Source organism: Paroedura picta, chromosome 8, assembly GCF_049243985.1.
Source record: "Paroedura picta isolate Pp20150507F chromosome 8, Ppicta_v3.0, whole genome shotgun sequence".
NCBI classification, from domain to species: domain Eukaryota; kingdom Metazoa; phylum Chordata; class Lepidosauria; order Squamata; family Gekkonidae; genus Paroedura; species Paroedura picta.
Genome location: NC_135376.1, coordinates 27881777 through 27900909, shown reverse-complemented (window position 1 = coordinate 27900909; position 19133 = coordinate 27881777). Strand labels below are relative to the sequence as shown.

At 40.6% G+C, this 19133-nt stretch overlaps 1 protein-coding gene across 6 annotated transcripts in view; it reads right to left on the bottom strand.

Annotated features, from left to right (window-relative positions):
• Window positions 1–8057: 8057 nt before the first annotated feature.
• TRIP12 (thyroid hormone receptor interactor 12) overlaps window positions 8058–19133 on the bottom strand; it is a 99144-nt gene continuing 88068 nt past the window's right edge. For all 6 annotated transcript variants that reach the window (XM_077348813.1, XM_077348814.1, XM_077348815.1 and 3 more), the window contains 8 exons: window positions 18800–18914; window positions 18041–18195; window positions 16362–16526; window positions 15697–15861; window positions 12319–12432; window positions 11758–11852; window positions 11512–11615; window positions 8058–10205 (listed from right to left, as the gene is read on the bottom strand). In XM_077348813.1, coding sequence (XP_077204928.1) covers window positions 10009–10205; window positions 11512–11615; window positions 11758–11852; window positions 12319–12432; window positions 15697–15861; window positions 16362–16526; window positions 18041–18195; window positions 18800–18914 — 1110 coding nt within the window. In that variant the 3' untranslated portion in view covers window positions 8058–10008. The remainder of the gene's footprint in view (window positions 10206–11511; window positions 11616–11757; window positions 11853–12318; window positions 12433–15696; window positions 15862–16361; window positions 16527–18040; window positions 18196–18799; window positions 18915–19133) is intronic.

Sequence of the window (19133 nt, the reverse complement as noted above, 5' to 3'; positions counted from 1 at the left end):
CCCTCTGCTGGCCCTTTGGTTCCTTTTGTGGTACATTTTTCTTTTGTCAAACCTGTTTCCCTGAGCTATTTCCCAGTTTCTAGACATATAGCGAAAAATGAATTTATTTAAATTTACTTGACTTACTATACTTTCCAGGCCTCAGATCCAGGTCCAAAATTCTATCCATGCACTCAACCACATTTGATGAGAACAAGTCTGCTGATTCCTTAAAAAATCTGTTCTTGAGGAGGAAAAAAAACCTGTAGAGACATGTGCTCATAGTAGCCACCTTGAGCAAAAATGTGAAATTATTGGCATCCCCAAGCATTAAATTAACCTTTAAGAATATCAACCACTTGAGAGAGGGGGACATTTGCTTTGTTTATGCCTGAATGTACTACAGACAATTATGCACCAGCCCATTACTGTTGTGTGTGAATTAATATCATTACCGGAGTGGATATTGCATGCTATTCAAAGAGAAACAGGAAGAGGGCCAGAACAGGAGAAGGCCTGGCCTTACAAAGGGGACAAATCCTGCCTACATTTTGGACCTTTCAGGTCACTGTGAACATAATATATATGCATTAGAAACAAGACTGTTTATGTGAGCTGCAAGTTATAACTTTACAACACAAGCTGACATCGTTTTGTGACTTTAATGCTGATGACACCCAGCTCTGTGCTTCTTTGCCGAGATCCCCTGGTGCTGTTGTTAAGTGCCCTGAGCCAATGCCTGGCTGCTGTGGTTAAATGGCTGCAGATGAACAAGTTGAACCTGAATCCGGACAAAACAAAGGTGATGCTGGTTGGAAATGCAGAAGTTTTGGAAAGTGCCGTGCTTGGGGTTCATTTAAGCCAGTTTGGTGTAGTGGTTAGGAGTGCAGACTTCTAATCTGGCATGCCAGGTTCGATTCTGCACTCCCCCACATGCAGCCAGCTGGGTGACTTTGGGCTCGCCACAGCACTGATAGAACTGTTCTGACCGAGCAGTGATATCAGCGCTCTCTCAGACTCACCCACCTCACAGGGTGTCGTTGTGGGGAGAGGAATGGGAAGGCGACTGTAAGCCGCTTTGAGCCTCCTTCGGGTAGGGAAAAGGGGCATATAAGAACCAACTCTTCTTCTTAAAAGGCTAGGGGATGTACTGGACCCATAATTGTTGATTTAGAAATAAATCCAGCTATTAAAGTGCTTTTTTCCACCATGTAACCTTGAGTATGACTCCCTAAATCAACTTGGCCAGTCTGCCCACTTGAGTGTTATTAATTCAACATTGACCTGTCCTTGAAGACAGCTTGGAAACTCCAGCTGGTACCAAATGCCTCAACTTGTCTACGATCAGAAGTCATGTAGAGTGACATGCACATAACTCCTTGTGAAGAAATGCATTTTTTCTGTGGGGTTTGAAATGTGCATTCTGGTGGTTTTGTTTCTCAGGACAGGAGAGGAGGAGGGCTTTCCAGGCTCACCTTCGTACAAATGCAAATAGCCTAGCTCAAGGCAATGGAATGGTAAAAACAATAACCCTTTAAGCAGGAGACAGAGAGCTGAAGGACTTCAGACAGCCTCCAGGTGTCATCTCCATCTATTTAAGGGCAAGCATAATTGATATTTTAGTCAATTAAACACGAGTCTGCTATTTATACTGTATTAAGGAGAGTCAACTTCAAAGACCTTAGCTTTGTTTTGAAATGTTTAGTTAGCTTGAATCACCAACATGCTTGATCAAACCTGATTTTGGTCGATATAGTTAAGACAAGATCATTTAATTTTGTGTAATCAACAAATAAGGCTAGTAAAACAGACCTCTCACTTTCTTCTTCAAACATTCCTTCTTTAATAAATCTACTTTAAAACATAAGAATAGTGCCAGGCATTCTGAATTGGTTCAGAGGTCTGGGCTGACTTGTGCATGATGCTAAAGTTTCCTTTAACTAAGACCTGATGATGAGAGTGACTGTTGTGGGGAGAGGAAGGGAAGATGATTGTAAGCTGCTTTGAGACTCCTTCAAGGTAGTAAAGGTTTCTAGCAATAGGAGAGAGTTCATCAAGCTGTCACCAGCTTGCATGTGGAGTCTCTCAGGGAGCAGCTCTCCCTCCAATCCTATTCAATATCTTTATGTGCCCTCTTGCTCAATTGGTGCAGAAGTTTGGGCTGGCTTGTCATTAATATGCGGATGACACCCAGCTCTTCCTCCTGATGGATGGCTGCACTGATTCTCCTCCAGAAGCATTAGCCAACTGCCTGGAAGCAGTAACAAGGTGGCTCAAGCATAGTCATCTGAAGCTCAACCCTTCAAAGGCGGAGGTCCTGAAGCTGGGCAAGAAGAGTCCAAGCGAGGAAGCATGCCTACCCAACCTGGACAGTGTGCAACTATCAGTGGCACACTCTGCCATGAACCTGGGCATGATTCTCGATGCCTCCCTCTCAAATTAGGGTTGGGCACTTCGGCACCCAAAGTGACCGGCCTCTTAGGGCGCCAAAGCACCCAACCCTACAATGGAGGCTCAGGTCATGAAAGTAGCGCGGCTGGTGTTCTATCACTTTTGCCAAGCCAAACTACTAGCACCCTACTTAACCCTGGAACACCTAGCCACAGTGATCCACACAATGGTTATCTCTAGACTGGACTTCTGCAACTCACTCTATGCAAGCCTGCCCTTAACCTTGATCTGGAAACTACAGCTGGTCCAGAATGCAGTGGCCAGGATCCTCACAGCAACACAATGGAGGTACCACATTTGGCCCATCCTCCAACAGCTGCACTGGCTTCTAGTCTAATTCCAGATCAGGCTTAAGGTTCTGGTAATCACTTTTAATGCCTGGGCCCAGTGTACCTGAGGGATCGCCTTTCTGCCTACACCTCTCCTACTGGCTGGTTCTGCCCCTCCTTTGTCTAGCTGTAACACCTTGCCTGCTTGAGTTCTCCAGTGTGTGGGCTTCTCAGATTCACTGAGGGGAAGAAAGACAGAAAGAAAGCCTGGTGGAGGATGAGAGTCATGGACAGAATGTGGTTTTCTAGTCAAGGATGGTAGAATAGGCAGAGAGATTGTTGGAAGAGACAGGAGTGTGAGGGAGCAACGTGAAAGGAAATTGCTGGATAATGTTGGGCATAGAAAGAGAACCAACAGAAAGGAAGAAATCAGCTACCCAGATCAAAAAGCAAATAATCTAGACACAAATCAAGCATGAGGCAAGAAGAGACCAGCAACATGCTGCACCGCCCCTCTGCTGCCTTATTCCTCCCTTCTCCTTTCCTTCATTTGCCTCCCTAATCTTCAGCTTGATCACTGATAGACACTAAATCCTAATAATGCATGGAGGGGCTGTACAGTGGAGCAATATAGTTGGCATCAGAGTACAAAAGTGGGACACCTGAATCCAAAAGACCTTCTACATGTTTGTTTTTGGATATTCATTCTATGGCATTTGCTTACTAAAGCCTCATTTCTAAAACCTTTAAGTTAACAGGGATCAGCATTGCTTCAAGAGAAATTCTCACAACCTAGGATTTATTCTTCTGTTTTATGCTGTTTTCTCAGGGTCTTTTTTCTGCTTTAGCCAGTGAAGAGCTACTCATGAGACAGTTTTTCACTTGATAGGCATAACACACAGAAACTTCTGCTCTGAAAGACAGAAATTGTAATTGCAGGTGGTGTAACTATTTCCAGTAACAGACAAAATGACACATCATTTACAAAAGCACTGGTGCTTTGACGGTGCAGACAGGACAGTCTCAAGATTAATGAGAAACAGCTGATGCCCAAAAAGAAGACTATGAATTCAGACCTCTAATATTCTGAAGTTAAAATATTTGACAATAGGATTTAATGCCTCTTTGGGCATTGGTGGTGGAGCAGGGAAGAGAAGCCAGCAAGAATGCAAAACAGGGTTGCACTTACCTGTAACTTGTTTATCAAGTGGTTTTCTGTGCAGTCCCACATGGGTCTGCATCTTTGAAGGCCTGCCACGGAGAAGAGCTAGCAAGCTTAAAACACATTTCTAGAAACTCCCAAGTGCGCTCACCTCTCCCCTCATAGAGGGTGACTTTCCTGTCCAAAATCACGTAATGTGGAAGGGGTTAGCATTCTCCCCTCAGTTCTTCCCAACACCGGAACAGGTAAGCCAGTCTATCATCAGTGGCCTACAGTGGGGAAGGAGGGTTGTGTGACTTCACAGAAGACCACACAACGAACAGCAGTTACAGGTAAGTGCAACCCGGTTTTCATCTTTGTGGTTTCTGTGCAGTTCAACATGGGATAATAGCAAGATCATTCACTGTGGAGGAGGGCATAGGCTTATACAGCTGGGGGGGAAAGACTGAAGTACTACTCTACTCACGATAACCTCTCTTCAGGAGTTGACTTCTATAGTATACTGGCTCATTTGACCAGGTCACCATACTGCAGATGTCACATGTGTAATGCAGAGGGATACCAACAGGGCCATATATCTCAGGCAGAGATTAAGTCAGTTTAATGGACATCAATCAACATGATAATGTCTGTACTGAGGCCCTTCTAACATTTCCCAAGTCCGTTAGGTGATTAAGGCTTCCTATATTGTCTGGATCAGCCCACTCCCATGAAACTAAAAAAGAGTAAGGCTCAGAGAACATCTGTACGTAGAGCTCTCTCTGCTTCTGAGATAGGTGTCAGGTCAGATGTCTTGACCTAGGATTTAGACAACACTTGGAGAAGAAGACCCATGCGTGTTTTTAACACTACCCATCCCAATAAAATCTTAGAACAGAGAGTGCTATTGGATAAAGTACAAATTTCCCCACCCTTCAGGCCAAACTGATGGCCATTCAAAAAGTATATACTATGGAAATGAAAAGGATAGACTGTAAACTGCCCTAGTTCAAACAGTATATACATTAACATATACTGAAGAAAAACATTCCACTGGATAACCAGTTTATAACAGGATACACCACCACAAATTCACTCAGAATACTTGTCTCATCAGAAGCACACAGATAAACCTCGAACATGTATATGTTTACAGAAAGCATAAAAAAATGCACTTTAACAGGTGAGTTGCTAATGCATCCTGGTCTAGAAATGTTTCCATCTATGCCAAAAGAATGGCAAGGGAAAGGTTTGTGGCTTGCTACCAACACCCTCAAGACTCTAAATATTAAATCCCAGCCAGGACAAGCAGGTATTGCATGACCACTGGGTGACGGTGGTCTCTAGGCAGGAATTCTGGTTCTGTCGGAGGCAAAGAACCTGTGGTACCCCAGCAGTGGGAACCACACTCCACTTGGTCCATAGGGTGCTTCGGAAATGCAGTATGCACTGTTTGGAGTTTGCAAATACTGTGTCTTAGGAACCCTGTGGGAGAAGACACCCAATGCTTTGAAAATGGAAAGGGTCCCCAAGTGGGTTAGAACCTGATGCCCCAGAGCACAACCTGCATCGCTTCCTACAGCAAATGAGCACCATGTACAGTGCTTCTGGCTTGCAGCAAAAGAGAACTGTGTTTGGGGTGTTCATTATTGACACTTGTATGCAACCAAGATAAGATATTTTCCCAGGGTTGGAAATGGTTGCCAGGGTAAAGGGAGACCTGGGAAGAAAGGAATCCTTGTGCTGGTTGTGTGGATCCAGGTGCAGTAGCTTTCAGTTAGGGATGTTAGCCTCCTGGTGAGGCCTGGGGGTCCCCTGGAATTACAACTCATCTCCAGACTATAAAGATCAGTTTCCCTGGAGAAAATGGCTGCTTCAGAGGGTAGATTGAGACACTGGACACAGTCCTCTTTTGCTTAAAATCTGAATCCCTTTCTTTGCAACAGCTTTCCTCTAGCCATTTTCTGCCAGTGGGGCTCTGAGAAGAATTTCTGAGAGGGGGTAAATGGGAGGAGCCAATAGGGGAAGTGCAGCAGATTCAGTTCTTCCTTCCCATTCCTTTTTCATTGTGTGTGAATTCAACAAGACCACAGATCAGAAATATGAGCAGAATGTCCTTCTGACCCCTGAAGCAATTAACTAGTTTATTGCTCTAATAGTAATTTTAACAAGTTTGAAAATTGTTCATCTCATTTATTTGTATATTGTCGTGTCATGGCCAATGGCTAGCTACAATAAATTTGACTGCCATTTTCAACAGCCACAGCTGTAGGCCAGCAAGTGGATTAGATTCTGAATCATTAAATAGTGATGAAACAATAAGTACGTGAATAACCCTAGTGCCCTAACAGCAAACCTTTTGTTAAGAGCTCTTATGTTTTATGCTTTTCACAACTGTGGAAAATGGGAAGCAGGTAAACCAGACTATTCAGCAATATCACTTCCCATCCAAAGCTGCCAGCTAAAAATGGAAAGCAGCATTTTAAGATAATGTCAGGCAAAGGCATGTTTTCATTACTCACACCTAAAGTAATCCTTCCAGCACACTAAGAAAAATAAACATTTTGCCAGCTATACATGTAGAAGTATTCTTTTTTTAAAAGCAAAGATTAAAATTAAGTGCCGAAAGACTGGCATTCCAAGATGATGAAGTAGAAGCTGGAATCTTCATTCTGCCAGACACTGTAGTAGCAGCTTTCCCAAGATTTCCATAAATACCCCCAAGAATCTTCTTGGTCTCTAGGGTACTATGGGCCTCAAACCTAGTGGTTCTACTGCAGACCAACATGGCTACCTTCTGCAGTTTGGCCAAGTGATCTAGGATAATCAATTTCCCCTTTCACATTTGAGAAATTGTAGGTCATCAGAACGTATAGTCAGAATATGAAAAAAGCAGAAGTATTCTGCAATAATTCAGTGACAAAAAATTACCCATAACCAACAAGAGACAAGCAAGCACTTATTGATATTACAGAGTCTAGACTCTAACTGCAGGGGGTGGGGGAACTGGCAACAGGGCACAACCAAAGAACAATTGCTGTTTTGCTACAAGTGTATTTGGACAGATGAAAGGCACCAAGCACTGGGAATGTGCAGCAGTAAACTGATACAGCAAAGTTGTAGTTTAATTGTAAAAATGTAACAGCACTCCCGTTTGTTCAGACTATTCCAGAATCCTGTAGGCAACAAGCAAAACATTACAGAATTTATTTCCCCTCTAGTGAGTAAAAAAGACACGTTAATTAAATTGTGTCATGTCAAATACAGAACAGTGTCCAAAGTAAAAAGAGTTCCAAGGTAGGATATGTCTGTATCATGTTGTACACAATGGAAACTTGGCACAGATTTGTTAAAACACAAACCATTATTGCCTGAAAAATTCATAAAACTGAGAGGAGTTGCTGAGTAACTTCAGTGGTCAGAGTTTCAGTGCAATGTATTCTTAGAATGCCTATTAAAATGACAACCACAGACATACATCTTCATTGAATTTCATTGGCAGAGTGCCTTTACATGTTGGTTTAAGACTTGAGTGTCTCTTTATTCCTCATAACATAGTTGAAAGAGTCTACAGAAAACTGGTAGTGTATGCCAACAATGTGTAAGTTCACCCACATAAACATTATATCAAACAGTTCCAGAGAGATGGGTGCACCATCCTTAGTTGACTAAATCTGTCGTTTAGGACTCTAGGCCATTCCAAAATGTTACGCAGTTGCAAACCAAGTTTTGTATTGATTGCATTCACTCTTTTACCTTTTATATGCACACATAATGTTTTAGGTGTACAGCTTAGCACTTGTTTGGCAACTATCTAAAAGGATCTTATAACGTCCTCCATGAGCCTGAAGTGAAGTCAGACTTGCTTGGGTCAAAGTAGCAGCCCTTTGGCCACATGGCAAACTGCTTTCATACAGAAGACGATTTCAAAACAAATGATATGCCATATGGAGGAGCAGTTCAAAGACCAAAAAAACATTGTGCCGGAGTTACGCAAACTTGTTGCAGGAGCCTTAGGAGTGATCTGGAACCCATCCAGTATATGAGGTGGCCCCTTAAAAGTCCACTAATTGTTCTATTTTACAGAATGCTGTACGTGAACCAGAACTCCTGAACCAGTGAGTCATCATGGCCCTTCAGGTACCAAAAGGCATGTAAGCTATTTAAATTTAAAGCAATACAAGTCAATGAAAGCCAGATTCTGTAGGGAGACAACATGGGTAAAAAAATATCAATACAGATGATATTTTAATACAAAATATTTTTACATAAGTCAGTCTTTTTTAAAATATAGAACCTTAAAAAAAGAACAAGTGGCTATCAACACACTATAAACACGCGTCTTTGTGCAGAGTTTGATAGCGTTATCAGAACAATTTTAAATACCAGTCCATACTTTTAACACTGCCTTTAGGTTTCTATGAAATATTAGCCATGTTCTGCATGACCAATATTATGTCCACTGTGAAGCATTCCATTCAGTTCTAATCTGACAGACTGCTCAGAGTCTTTGCACAATGATTTCACATTCAGCTTCTCATCACAGTTCAGTGGTGCACAGTATGGCCAGTCCCATTAAATTCTGTGAACGTTAACTTAAAAAAGAATGTCAATTACATGTACTGAAGTACATTGTATAGTTACAGGTTCTCCGTCTGAAAAGGAAATTTGCTGATGCTTAAGAGAGCTTCTACCCTGATCATCCAACCAAATTTTAACAGCACTCAAGTGTCCATTTTGATTTCTCAAAGTTGAATAAAGTAATGTCAGATTTTCATTAAGAGATGAGCTACACAAGCATGTACATCTCGGGAATGTTTTAGAATATTCTTCTTGGTTTTTGTTTTGTTTTTTGCACTCATGAAAGTAAGAATACTGGATCTTGCAGACTTTTGTTTTAATGGTAAATCATCCAAGACAAGATGGCCAGTTAGCCAAGGAGATTTACGATGATTTACTTGCATTGGAATAATTTACACAATTGAACTTATGCATACAGTACAGAACTATGAACAAAAAGGAGAAGCAAACTTTATTTATATTCAGGTAAAAACATTAACCTGATGAAGTAAATTATTGCAGATTTGAGAAATCAGCACATAAAACAATTGGACAGAGCATTGCTTACAGGTGCTTTATCTGTGGAAAAAGAAATGCTGAACTGTTTTGATCCACACCAGTGCCGGGAGGGGAAGGGTCAGAGGAAAGGGGGAAACATTACAGAAAAAAAACATGAGCTTAAAATCAAGGATAAGGATTGAACAAGGAAGGATGCTACTAATTTGATTTTATAAAAAACTTTACATCAATTCAAAATGTTCTGGCCACACAATAAATATTGGCCAGGCTAATCAGCTGTTGAGTTTTTCAACTACACAAAATAATCGATTCCTCCTAGCCCAGGGTAAAAGGCTGTTGCCTAAATCGCTATATGAACAGTTCTAGTGTATCTCCTGGTAAAGAATGTAGCGAATAATATCCTACTACTACATTAAAACTAAGCTATAAGAAAGGTTCTACCTACTTACAAAGGTGGAATTATTGACAATATATTTAATAAAATTAAATTATTTCTTAATTTGAGAAAACATGGAACAGTAAATGCCCATGTCCAAATGTAACAATTGTTGTGAGTGGAGTACACAAACAGCCTTGTGGATTGCACACCAGACAATACATGAGGGAAGGAAATCGGGAGGGAGGGGGTGATGGTACACAGAACTAGGCTACTTAACTAGATGTGTCAATACATGTATTTCAATTGCTGTACTTATGTACAAAGTTGTCTTTGGGAGGAAAAAACTGCAGACTTGGCTAGATGGATACACACAGCCCAGTATTAAACTGCACAGCAACATTTATTGTTCCAGCCTGAAAAAACATCCCTTTTTAAATTTCACACAGCAAAGCAAGTTAAACTTCACTCATCGATAAATGATAATTTAAACACAAGAACTTGCTAAAGAAACCTTGTCACAACAACTTTAGGGCCTGATCACTTTTAAGTCCATGGGGCCTTTAATGAATATCAACCTAGTGTCTTTTGTTTATAATCTGCAAGCCGTTTTCTACAAGGCGTAACATTTCCTCGACTCAGATGATACATTTAGAAAAGAATCATGATTCTCTTTTTGCTGTAACAGGCAGACATTGCATTTTTCATTGTGATCAGGAAAGATGGAATGACTGCTGCCCTTCTCTTGCAGCTATCAAGAGTTTTTCACGCATTATCTCAATACTTGAATAGTCTGGCAACTTGAGATAGTTTACACAGGTCATTACTGAGGGTAAGAAGTCATCTGGATTTTCTGTAGACTCAAATGTCTTGCGTACAATTGTAAGGGGAGGATTCAAACTTCGAAAGCCTATGGGGGAAAAAAAGCAATGTTTGCTATATAAAGCAGATTTAATATGAAATATCTAAACATTAATGTATCAGTAAAGGGGGGGGGAGAGGGGAGAGAATCCTGCATCCTTCATGCTCCCTTTGCATCTTATGTAAACTTCTTCAGCCACGTATAATTTAAGTCTGCTCACTTCTGCCAAGTCTCCCACTAACACCTGTTCTCACTCCACCAGCATTAAAATGTTACAGGCTTTAATGAAGCCTCCACAACTCTTCTCTTTCATGATTATTAGGAAAATGCACCTGGAAGCTGACCTGCATTGTGCACCTCTATCAAGCAGCACAAAGTAATGTCTACCTTTCCTAGCCTCCTAAAATTACTTGACATCTTCTAGCAAGGAGGAGCATGTGCAGCTGCCACTGTACTGCTGTCACTCTTCTGCATCACCTCCAAAAGCAAAGAACTACAGGCTCTAACAGAGGAAGTAACACAGTTAACCACAGAGTAGCACTATGGTGGCTGCATGTCCAGCTCCATCAATGGCCTAAGATGGAATTGTTTGCCACTTGCATACTTGCCAACAGACATTTACTCACCCCCTCATACAAGCGCAAAACGTCACTCTCATCATGTGTCTGTAAGGCAGGAGTAGTCAAACTGCATTCGCTGGCAAGAGCTCATGGGAATTGTAGCCCATGGACATCTGGAGGGCCGCAGTTTGACTAAGCCTGCCTTAAGGCAAAGGAGACCTGCTTTCATTGTTGTTCCTTATGAGCTAGGTTAAAGTTGTAGTCCCATGTACGCTGCTGTGTAGTCAACTATCTCCCAACCTCATGGAGTGAAATTTACTCCTTGAGCCACAACTCGTGGACCCCAACCCTCACCCCAATTTGTTCCTAAGGAACAGCTCACAGTGCAAGGTTGGGGGTCTGCAGTGGGTAAGGAAAATCTACAGAAAGCACCACCCCCTTTCTGAATGATTACATGCCTTTAAGTCTCTGAATCGGTGTGGTTACATACATCTCAATTACTGGCAGTAAGCTTTACTGAATTTAGTTGACCTTATTTCCAACTACAGCCCAAGGAGGATCAAGTTGTAAATGAGCTAATTATAATAGTTTATTTTGAACCCAAAGCAATGGTAATAATTTGCAATTCAAAAGATCTTAGGCACTTTTAATCTATAGGAAGAAAAAAGGTTTAATTTGGCACTAAAGCTGTGAGATGATCCAATGAAGTGAAAATAGCTATAATTTAACTCTGTGTAAATATGTTGTGGTTAGCTATTATGCTTGCGTATGAGTATTAATAAAAAGACACCCACCTCCTACTGGCAGTCTAGGGCTACCAGTCACAAACTGGAGAAATAATCTTTGCTGCTCGCTATCAAAACTACTGAGAATTTCAAACAGGAACTTCACAGCACGACTAGAATAAAAGAGGAATATTAAAGATTAGAGGCATTTAAGACAACATCCATTAATACAACCATTCTTTTATATGGCTACAACATAACTAGCTGCTGGATAGTTTGTGGAAGTCACCACAGATACTAACAAATGCATATTACCTGTCATGTGTATAACCATGATCCGGCCTGCAACATTCCATTAATGTCTTTGCATCCCAAGTATCTGTTTTGCTGCCGCACAGCAACTGATCCAGCTAGAAACATATATGGAATAGGAGGAATAGAGAGAAGAGAACCAAGTCTGCTTACTGTTGTTACAGAATACTCATATGCTTAATATCTTGTACAGACAACTGAAATGTGGTCGACCCATAAACAAAACCCAGATCATTCTGCAACCTTGTCCCAAACCACAGAATCCTTCAACTCCCAACTTCTCAAGCTTACTTTGCCTCTCACTCTTTTAATTATTTTTCAGGATACAGAATCTAAGCTTGAATACTGAGAAGGTTTGGTTTCTGAATACAAATCTTCAGAAACAAACCACTAGCTAATGAAGCATCTTGTGAAAACTACATACATTTCTGGAAGCGCTAAACATTCTCCATTAGCAGCTCCTAAGCCACCTCTACAACTACAGTTTCTCCCTTACCTTGTTAATCTTACAGACAGCGTTCAAGTCAGGTATATGAAGTCAAATGTGATATAAAAGTTACAAACCTCCTCGGGATAGAAGTACTGAAGGTGACTGAGGGGAAAGACAGATTCAAATCCATCTCTGAAGGAGTCAAACTGCCTGGAAACGCCTTCATTTAGTGCCCAAAATATGACTAGCTATGGGGAGAGGGGAACACAATTTAAAATGTCAAGTTACTATAATATTAAAGAGATCCTTGGTAATATTAATATAATCCTTTGTTTCTTTTCTATGCACTGTAATAACCTAAACTATGGAACAGAAATGGGATTTGATACAAATTTATTGTAAGTCAATTCTATTCTCCAGTTCATTTTCCATTAATAAAGTTACCAAAATATAATGCTAAGTAGGCGCAACCAGCAGTATGTTCAAACTGAGCTAATCCCTAGATTTATTAAAACAGATTTAACAAGTTCTGCAAAAGGATTAATATGGTAGAATTTCTAATTTTAGTCAGTTATATTTGCTCAAAACCAAAGGTTATTTTTAAATGTTGCATTTCCTATAATGCAGAAATAAACCAAGTATGTCAAGGTTAAACTAGACACGAGGATATTCCAGAGTAATTAAAGGATCCCCACTGATAGCATGGACTACCAAGGTAAACAAGAATACTCCCACAAGTCATGTATTTACTCAGACGACAGAGATTAAGATGCATTTTATTTTTATTCGTCAACCTGGGTTAAGACTTATAACAGCTTTTCAGAATATATAATGTTAGGTCTGTCTGGCACGGTTTCTGGATAAGATTGTTCTTGATAACCAGATACGGTACAGAAAAGCAAGCATTCTGAATTGCCTCCAGAACAAAACAAGAGTCTGAAGTTGCACTTCTGTTCCTCTTAAGAATGCAACCTCCAGGCACGCAAGACTTTCCAGAGCTGTAATACACTGCCTAGTCCCTTGCACATTTTGCAGAAGCCTAATTACTCCATAGTAGGCTTTCTCAACCAAGGTTTTGTGAAACCCTGGGGTTTATTGACACCCTTGGAAGGGTTTTGTGAATGGGTGGGAATTAATTTTAAATACATTTTTTAATTTGTTAAACATTTATTGGGTGATACAACAATATGTGATCATGTAAATCCACTCACCATCTCTCAAAATGGCCAATGATGGGCCCAGAGGAGCTGGGAAAGGGAGGTGCCTCGGTTGGGCATGTACACAGCTACGCTTCCCAACTGTATTGTGCACAATCGCACCACTCCCAGGGTTTCCCAAAGCTTGAGGAATGTTCCAGGGGGTTCTCAATAGTAAAAAGGCTGAGAAAAGCTGCTCTATACTGATTAGGAGTGTGCAGTTTTTTTTAACTGGTATTTTTGATTTGAGTCTATTAGACCCACCCAAAATTATGTGTTTCCAAAAATCCTGGATCCCAATATGGCATTTGGATCAAGGATTTTTTGGAAATCCTGAGTTTTTTGTTTTTGTTTTTGAAATCCTGAGTTTTTTTGTGGTCCAATAGATCCAAGAAGAACAACAGGTTTTTTTCCCCTTTAAAAGCCATCCCCCCAATACTGGGGCTAGCTTGGTTTCTTGGTTAGTGTGGTTTAAACCATGCAGCTGGAGATGCTAGCCCCAAGAACTGCTGTGCCATAGCTATCAGACTGTTCTCTGTGGCACAGCACCTCCTAGGGTTAGCTTCTCCTGCAGCCAAGTTTAAACCGGGCTGTGCAAGAAGAGTCAAGCTAGTGGTAACAGCAGGCCCAAGTCAAGCTAGCTGCTCCTCCCAGCACAGCTGATCCTTGGGATGTCTTCTGCAGTCCCTTTAAGCTTTGAATAGATTGTGTAGATGCCTGACAAATAGCTGAGAGGCTCCCACCTCTATGCTGTTTTCAGGTTTACCACCAATTCCCAACAATATCTGGCTTTTTTGTTGTTAGTTGTTTTCTGAAGAAAACCTGGATGCAGACTGTTCTTGGCAGTCTGGGAAGGGGGGGGAGAGTGCACTAAACAACTGATCTTAAGGCATACCCTTTAAATGTCTCCCCCTCCAGAACTTTCCCAGGCAGCAAAGAGCAAGCTCTGGGCAGCCTGGGCAGAGTCTGGAGGAAAGCCAGAGCTGGCAATTCACTGCTTGGGAAGACTGGAGGTTGGGAAAGAGCCTCCGAACAACTGTTCCTAATACACAACACATGGACGTGGCATTATGTATGCCATAATGGAATTTCAGTTCCATTATGGCATACATAATGGATTAGTTGTTTGGCGGATCTTTAAATGCCTCCTGCCCTGCCCTCCTGGTCTGGGAAGGCTAGGGGTTGGGAAGAGTTGCCAGACAGCCAATCCTTGAAGAACAGCTGTCTAGCATTTAGGCCAAATTGGTTCAAGGTTCCAGAATTGGCCAAATTCAAATTGGTTTAGCAAATTAGTGATTTGGTTGATTCAATTTATACCAAATCAAAAAACCCCAAATTCAAAAAGTACCAATTCCAACCCCCTCGCGCACATCCTGACTGCAGAGTAACTGAGTGTTTTGTTACTCACAGCTTGCCTTGATAATTTATAAACAAATGGGAGTGATCCATCCCAACCAGATTACTCAATCTAGACAGGATTTTATGTTCAATTTTCTCTAGTCAACAGTACTTCTTTTGGTCTCTTGTATTTTGGCCAGCTGAGAGAATCTGACAGTTCCTTCATGTATATGACGAACTGGGCTCACAGTTTATGCCATTAAAAAAAAAACCTTATTCTTATCATAAGACTGATACATGCTGCTAGTACAAACAAACATAATTTTGGAAGTCTTATTTACTGGCATCTAATGAGATCTGATGAATAAATGGGCATGATACGGAGTTTCAGTTCCACCGGGGTTCTGATCACAGCAGTGTATTAATGGATGGTGTCACGTTAAAAGCTACTAATAAAGACAGTTTAATTATTCTCTCCAAGTAATGTTCTCATAGTAAAATTGTACAACAATACTCATAGAAATGTATGCATAATATTGATTATTGGTGTCAGGAGGATTTAATTCTGTGGGGAATTGTATGGCTCTTTCTGGAAACAATCATATGCCATTTGTTCTGATTAGACTCTCTCTACAAGGGAGAAAGTGTGATACTTTGTAAATGCATACCACTTTTTAAAATTAGCTCTCCTTATAACACATTATATTCCTATTACAGCTCAAAGTTAGGTAGTTGCAAACAGAATCAAATATTCTTTTGATAAGCAATTTTGAATACGATTGCAAGCAGATTTACTTCTCTAAGTTAGCTGCATCTTTGGTGCAGCCCTGACCTGTTAAGCAGTGGGGATTTTGTGAATTAATCCCTCCAAGGTAAAGACAGTTAATATTCTTTTTAGTTAACCTTATCAACAAAAGGAAATAAAAAACAGGCCTCTGATCCCAATAAAGCCCTCCTGAAATAAACCTGTTTACTCACTCTGAGATATTCTTCTAAGTTATGAATGGTGACAGGTACATCCTTCCCTCCCTTTTTCAACTCTATGTTCGGGAATCCGGGTAGTGTGAAATCCAACCCTAAATCTTCTACTGAGCAACCATTCATTGTTAGGGTTTCCAACGCATACTGTAAATTTTCTTTGGTCTGAAAAATACAATATATTAGAGCTTGTACCAGCTTAAAATCTTCACGCTTAATTTTTTATATTTTAAATCAATATAAAAGGATAAGCTCCTTGTAATTTTGACTGTCATGTTACTAGCCCCCAAGTACTCAACCGAGAGGCTACAAACCTATAAAAACACCTGCCACATTTCATTTACTTTGTCATACAAGTATTTTTAAGTCACCACGGCAACCAATGTAACCTTTTATCATGAAAAAATTAGGTCAAGAAGCAAAAACTAGGTCTGCCTCAGAAGTGAAATTGCAACTGAGGCCTTTTTCTTATTACTTATAATAATTAATATTGTTTCAGTTAATTGTTAATACATGCAACTTTTGCTATAGGAAGATTGCATCCCACTGACACAGAATCTACATGGCAGATTTCCGCCCCCCCCCCCAGTGTTAATTGTTGGACCAAAAAGGAAATTATAAATTTAGGATAACTATACGATTTGCTGTCTTGTAACCATGCTTACCTGTGTTTGATCCTGTTCAAGTCTTCTCTTCTGCCTCACAATTTCTTCAAGATGGTATACTGATCTGGCTACTACAGGATCAATGTTGAACAAATCATGAGATGTTAGAGATGTTTCCTGTCGAAGCATCCATTTGTAAAAAGGAAGGCCAAGGGGAAGGTCCACCTGTAAGTAACAAAATGTGTTTTCTACCCTTTAATTACAAAGTAAATAATGGTGATTTTTTCATTATCAGAGAAGAATAAACCATTAGCAAACCTAAGCATCAATGAAAAAAGGCTAAACTATCTTCTGCCCACTGCAAAAAGAAACTGTACTCATACAATACAATGGACCCACTTTTCAGGGATTAAATGTCACGTTATTCTAGGATGGCTCCAACAAACTGCTTGTGCAAAGCTCTCACATGAGAGAACCGTCCCCTTCTCCCAAAATACTAAAAGATATTGCCGAGGTCATGAAGATTCTCATAGATGAAGAAACATAGGGCAGGTACGGTGGAGTGCTACAGTAAGGCAGGAGAACTGAACAGCAATTAGCTTGTGACCAGGTATGTCACAGTATTCCTAAACAAAATACAGATTCTCTAATCAGTTTTGGGTACCAATATGGCTGACCTGAATAAAAGCAGATTTTATTTTCTTTTATTCAGGCATAGTCAGCTATGTCAGATTAGCTGTCTGTTTTACTTCTCCCCCTCCCCCATTTCTAAGCAGGAGGGAGCAAAAGGGATTGTTGAAATGACTGCTGCCCATTTAAATATAGCAGTTGACAGTCTGCCTGTCAGCTCTTTAAGATTAAATGGCCAGCTGCCATCTAAACTCTCCTTTTCATTTCCCCCCACTTCCAAATGGAGATTCCAAGACATTCCAGTCATCGTTTTTGCTTCCCTCCCTTTGGAGTGAAAGGAGTCTCTGAAAAGGCTGCTGGCCATTTAAACTTCACAGCCTAATGGGCAGCCATTTAAACCTTCCCTTTCACTCTCCCCACCTCCAAACTGAGGAAAGTGAAAGGGGCTGCAAGCCATTTAATTTCCCTCCATTTGGAAGGGTGGGGGAAATAGAAAGGAGGCTCAGGACCAGTTAAGGCCCCCAAGCCAATCCAGCAGAGCACTTGCTTTTTGGGGTCTGCAAGTGGGGGCAGGGGGGGGGGAATCCCTCCTGCAGATTCCAAGTCCACCTTGCAGAGAACAAGCTGTTTGGATGCATTTAAATAGGTATCAGTACATTTAAATGCCTCAGAACCAAAATAGTATCTGCATCTCAATACTATACTGGTATTGAGATTCAAGAATATTGGGAAACACTGATATTTTGGTGGTCCAATATATCTGAAACTGAAAAATCCCATTTTGGGATTTTTTGCACATGCCTACTTGTGACCTCTTCCACCAATGGAGGCTGTAGGGGGAAAGTTGGGAATGTCTGCTTCCCTTTGCTCACAGTTTGTAGGATGCAACTCACTGGTAACATACTCTGATAATATGACTACAACTCTTGCACCATTGTTATGTCACTGTATTAGAGGGCTACCTTTGCATGCAGCTAATCTTCAAGTGCAGGAGCTACTCCATTCTCAGAGCATTTTTCAAAGCTAGTTTTCAAACCAGCTTTTCTAATTTACAATTCCTACATACTACTCGTTAGCGAAAGTTAACCTAAAGCCAACTACATTCTTACCAGTCTGAAATCCATGATAGCTTTTGCCATCAGTTTTCCCAGGAAACGGAACTTCATTTTAACCTTAGCAATATGAGCAGGTTTAGCTGTTCTGCCAAAGGGAAGTGCAAACAGGCCTTGAAGATTATGAATGTATTTGGTCCCTTCTTGGCTTCCTGTTTTGAAACAAATACAAGCTGCTATTCCAGTAGTAAGCTTTAACTGTTGGCTGTGTACATGACATGAGATACATCATTTTAGCTCAAAAACTGCAGCTGTTTATAAACATACTATTCTGAAGCAAATGCAAAGGTACACTTAAGAGACACATCATTCTTTAATTAAAGGCAGCACAATTAATCTCCCTAGAAAATAAGCTCAGGATTAGAGCACAAGTATTACATGTAGGATGTCTGGGCTCAGTTATGAGCATCTCCAGTTAGATGTTAGATGTTAGGAAAGTCCTTTCTTTCCTAGAGACCTTGGAAAACTCACCGCCAGTCAGAGTAGATGGCACTGAGATAGACTGACCAATTATTGAATTTGATGATATGAGGCAAATTTACCTTCTCACAAGCCCAATGCATGTCTTCATTTATGTTCATGCTATACATACGTTTTATGGATCCTCCCTGAACTTGAGGAACAAACACAAAAACCACTGCCACAGTTATAGTCTTAATTTCTCAATAGACTTTTCTTTTTCTACGATCCTATAAAGCAGTTATTAGCTTTGAATATTCCAACCTCTGAAAATATCCAGAAGATGATTTTAGTTACCTTTAGGATTGGCAAGAGTAACTTCTTCACCTCTCCACAATCCCAGATCTGCTCTCTGTAGTTCCTGAGATACAAGTGCATAAAACTCCAGTGTAGGTCCTAAGCCTGTGCCAACCTTTAAAGAGAAAGGTATTTTCTTATTTTAGAGACAATTCTTACAAAAAGAACTTTTAAAATGTTCTTTATAACATAAAGTTGTGATTATAGAAAATATTAGTTAAAAACTACTAGCAGAAACTGTAACCAAATACAGAATTCTAAGGCACATAGAGGAATAAAGTCCTGTCATGGGATAAATCAGCATGGCTTCTGCAAAATGAAGTTCGGCCTCACC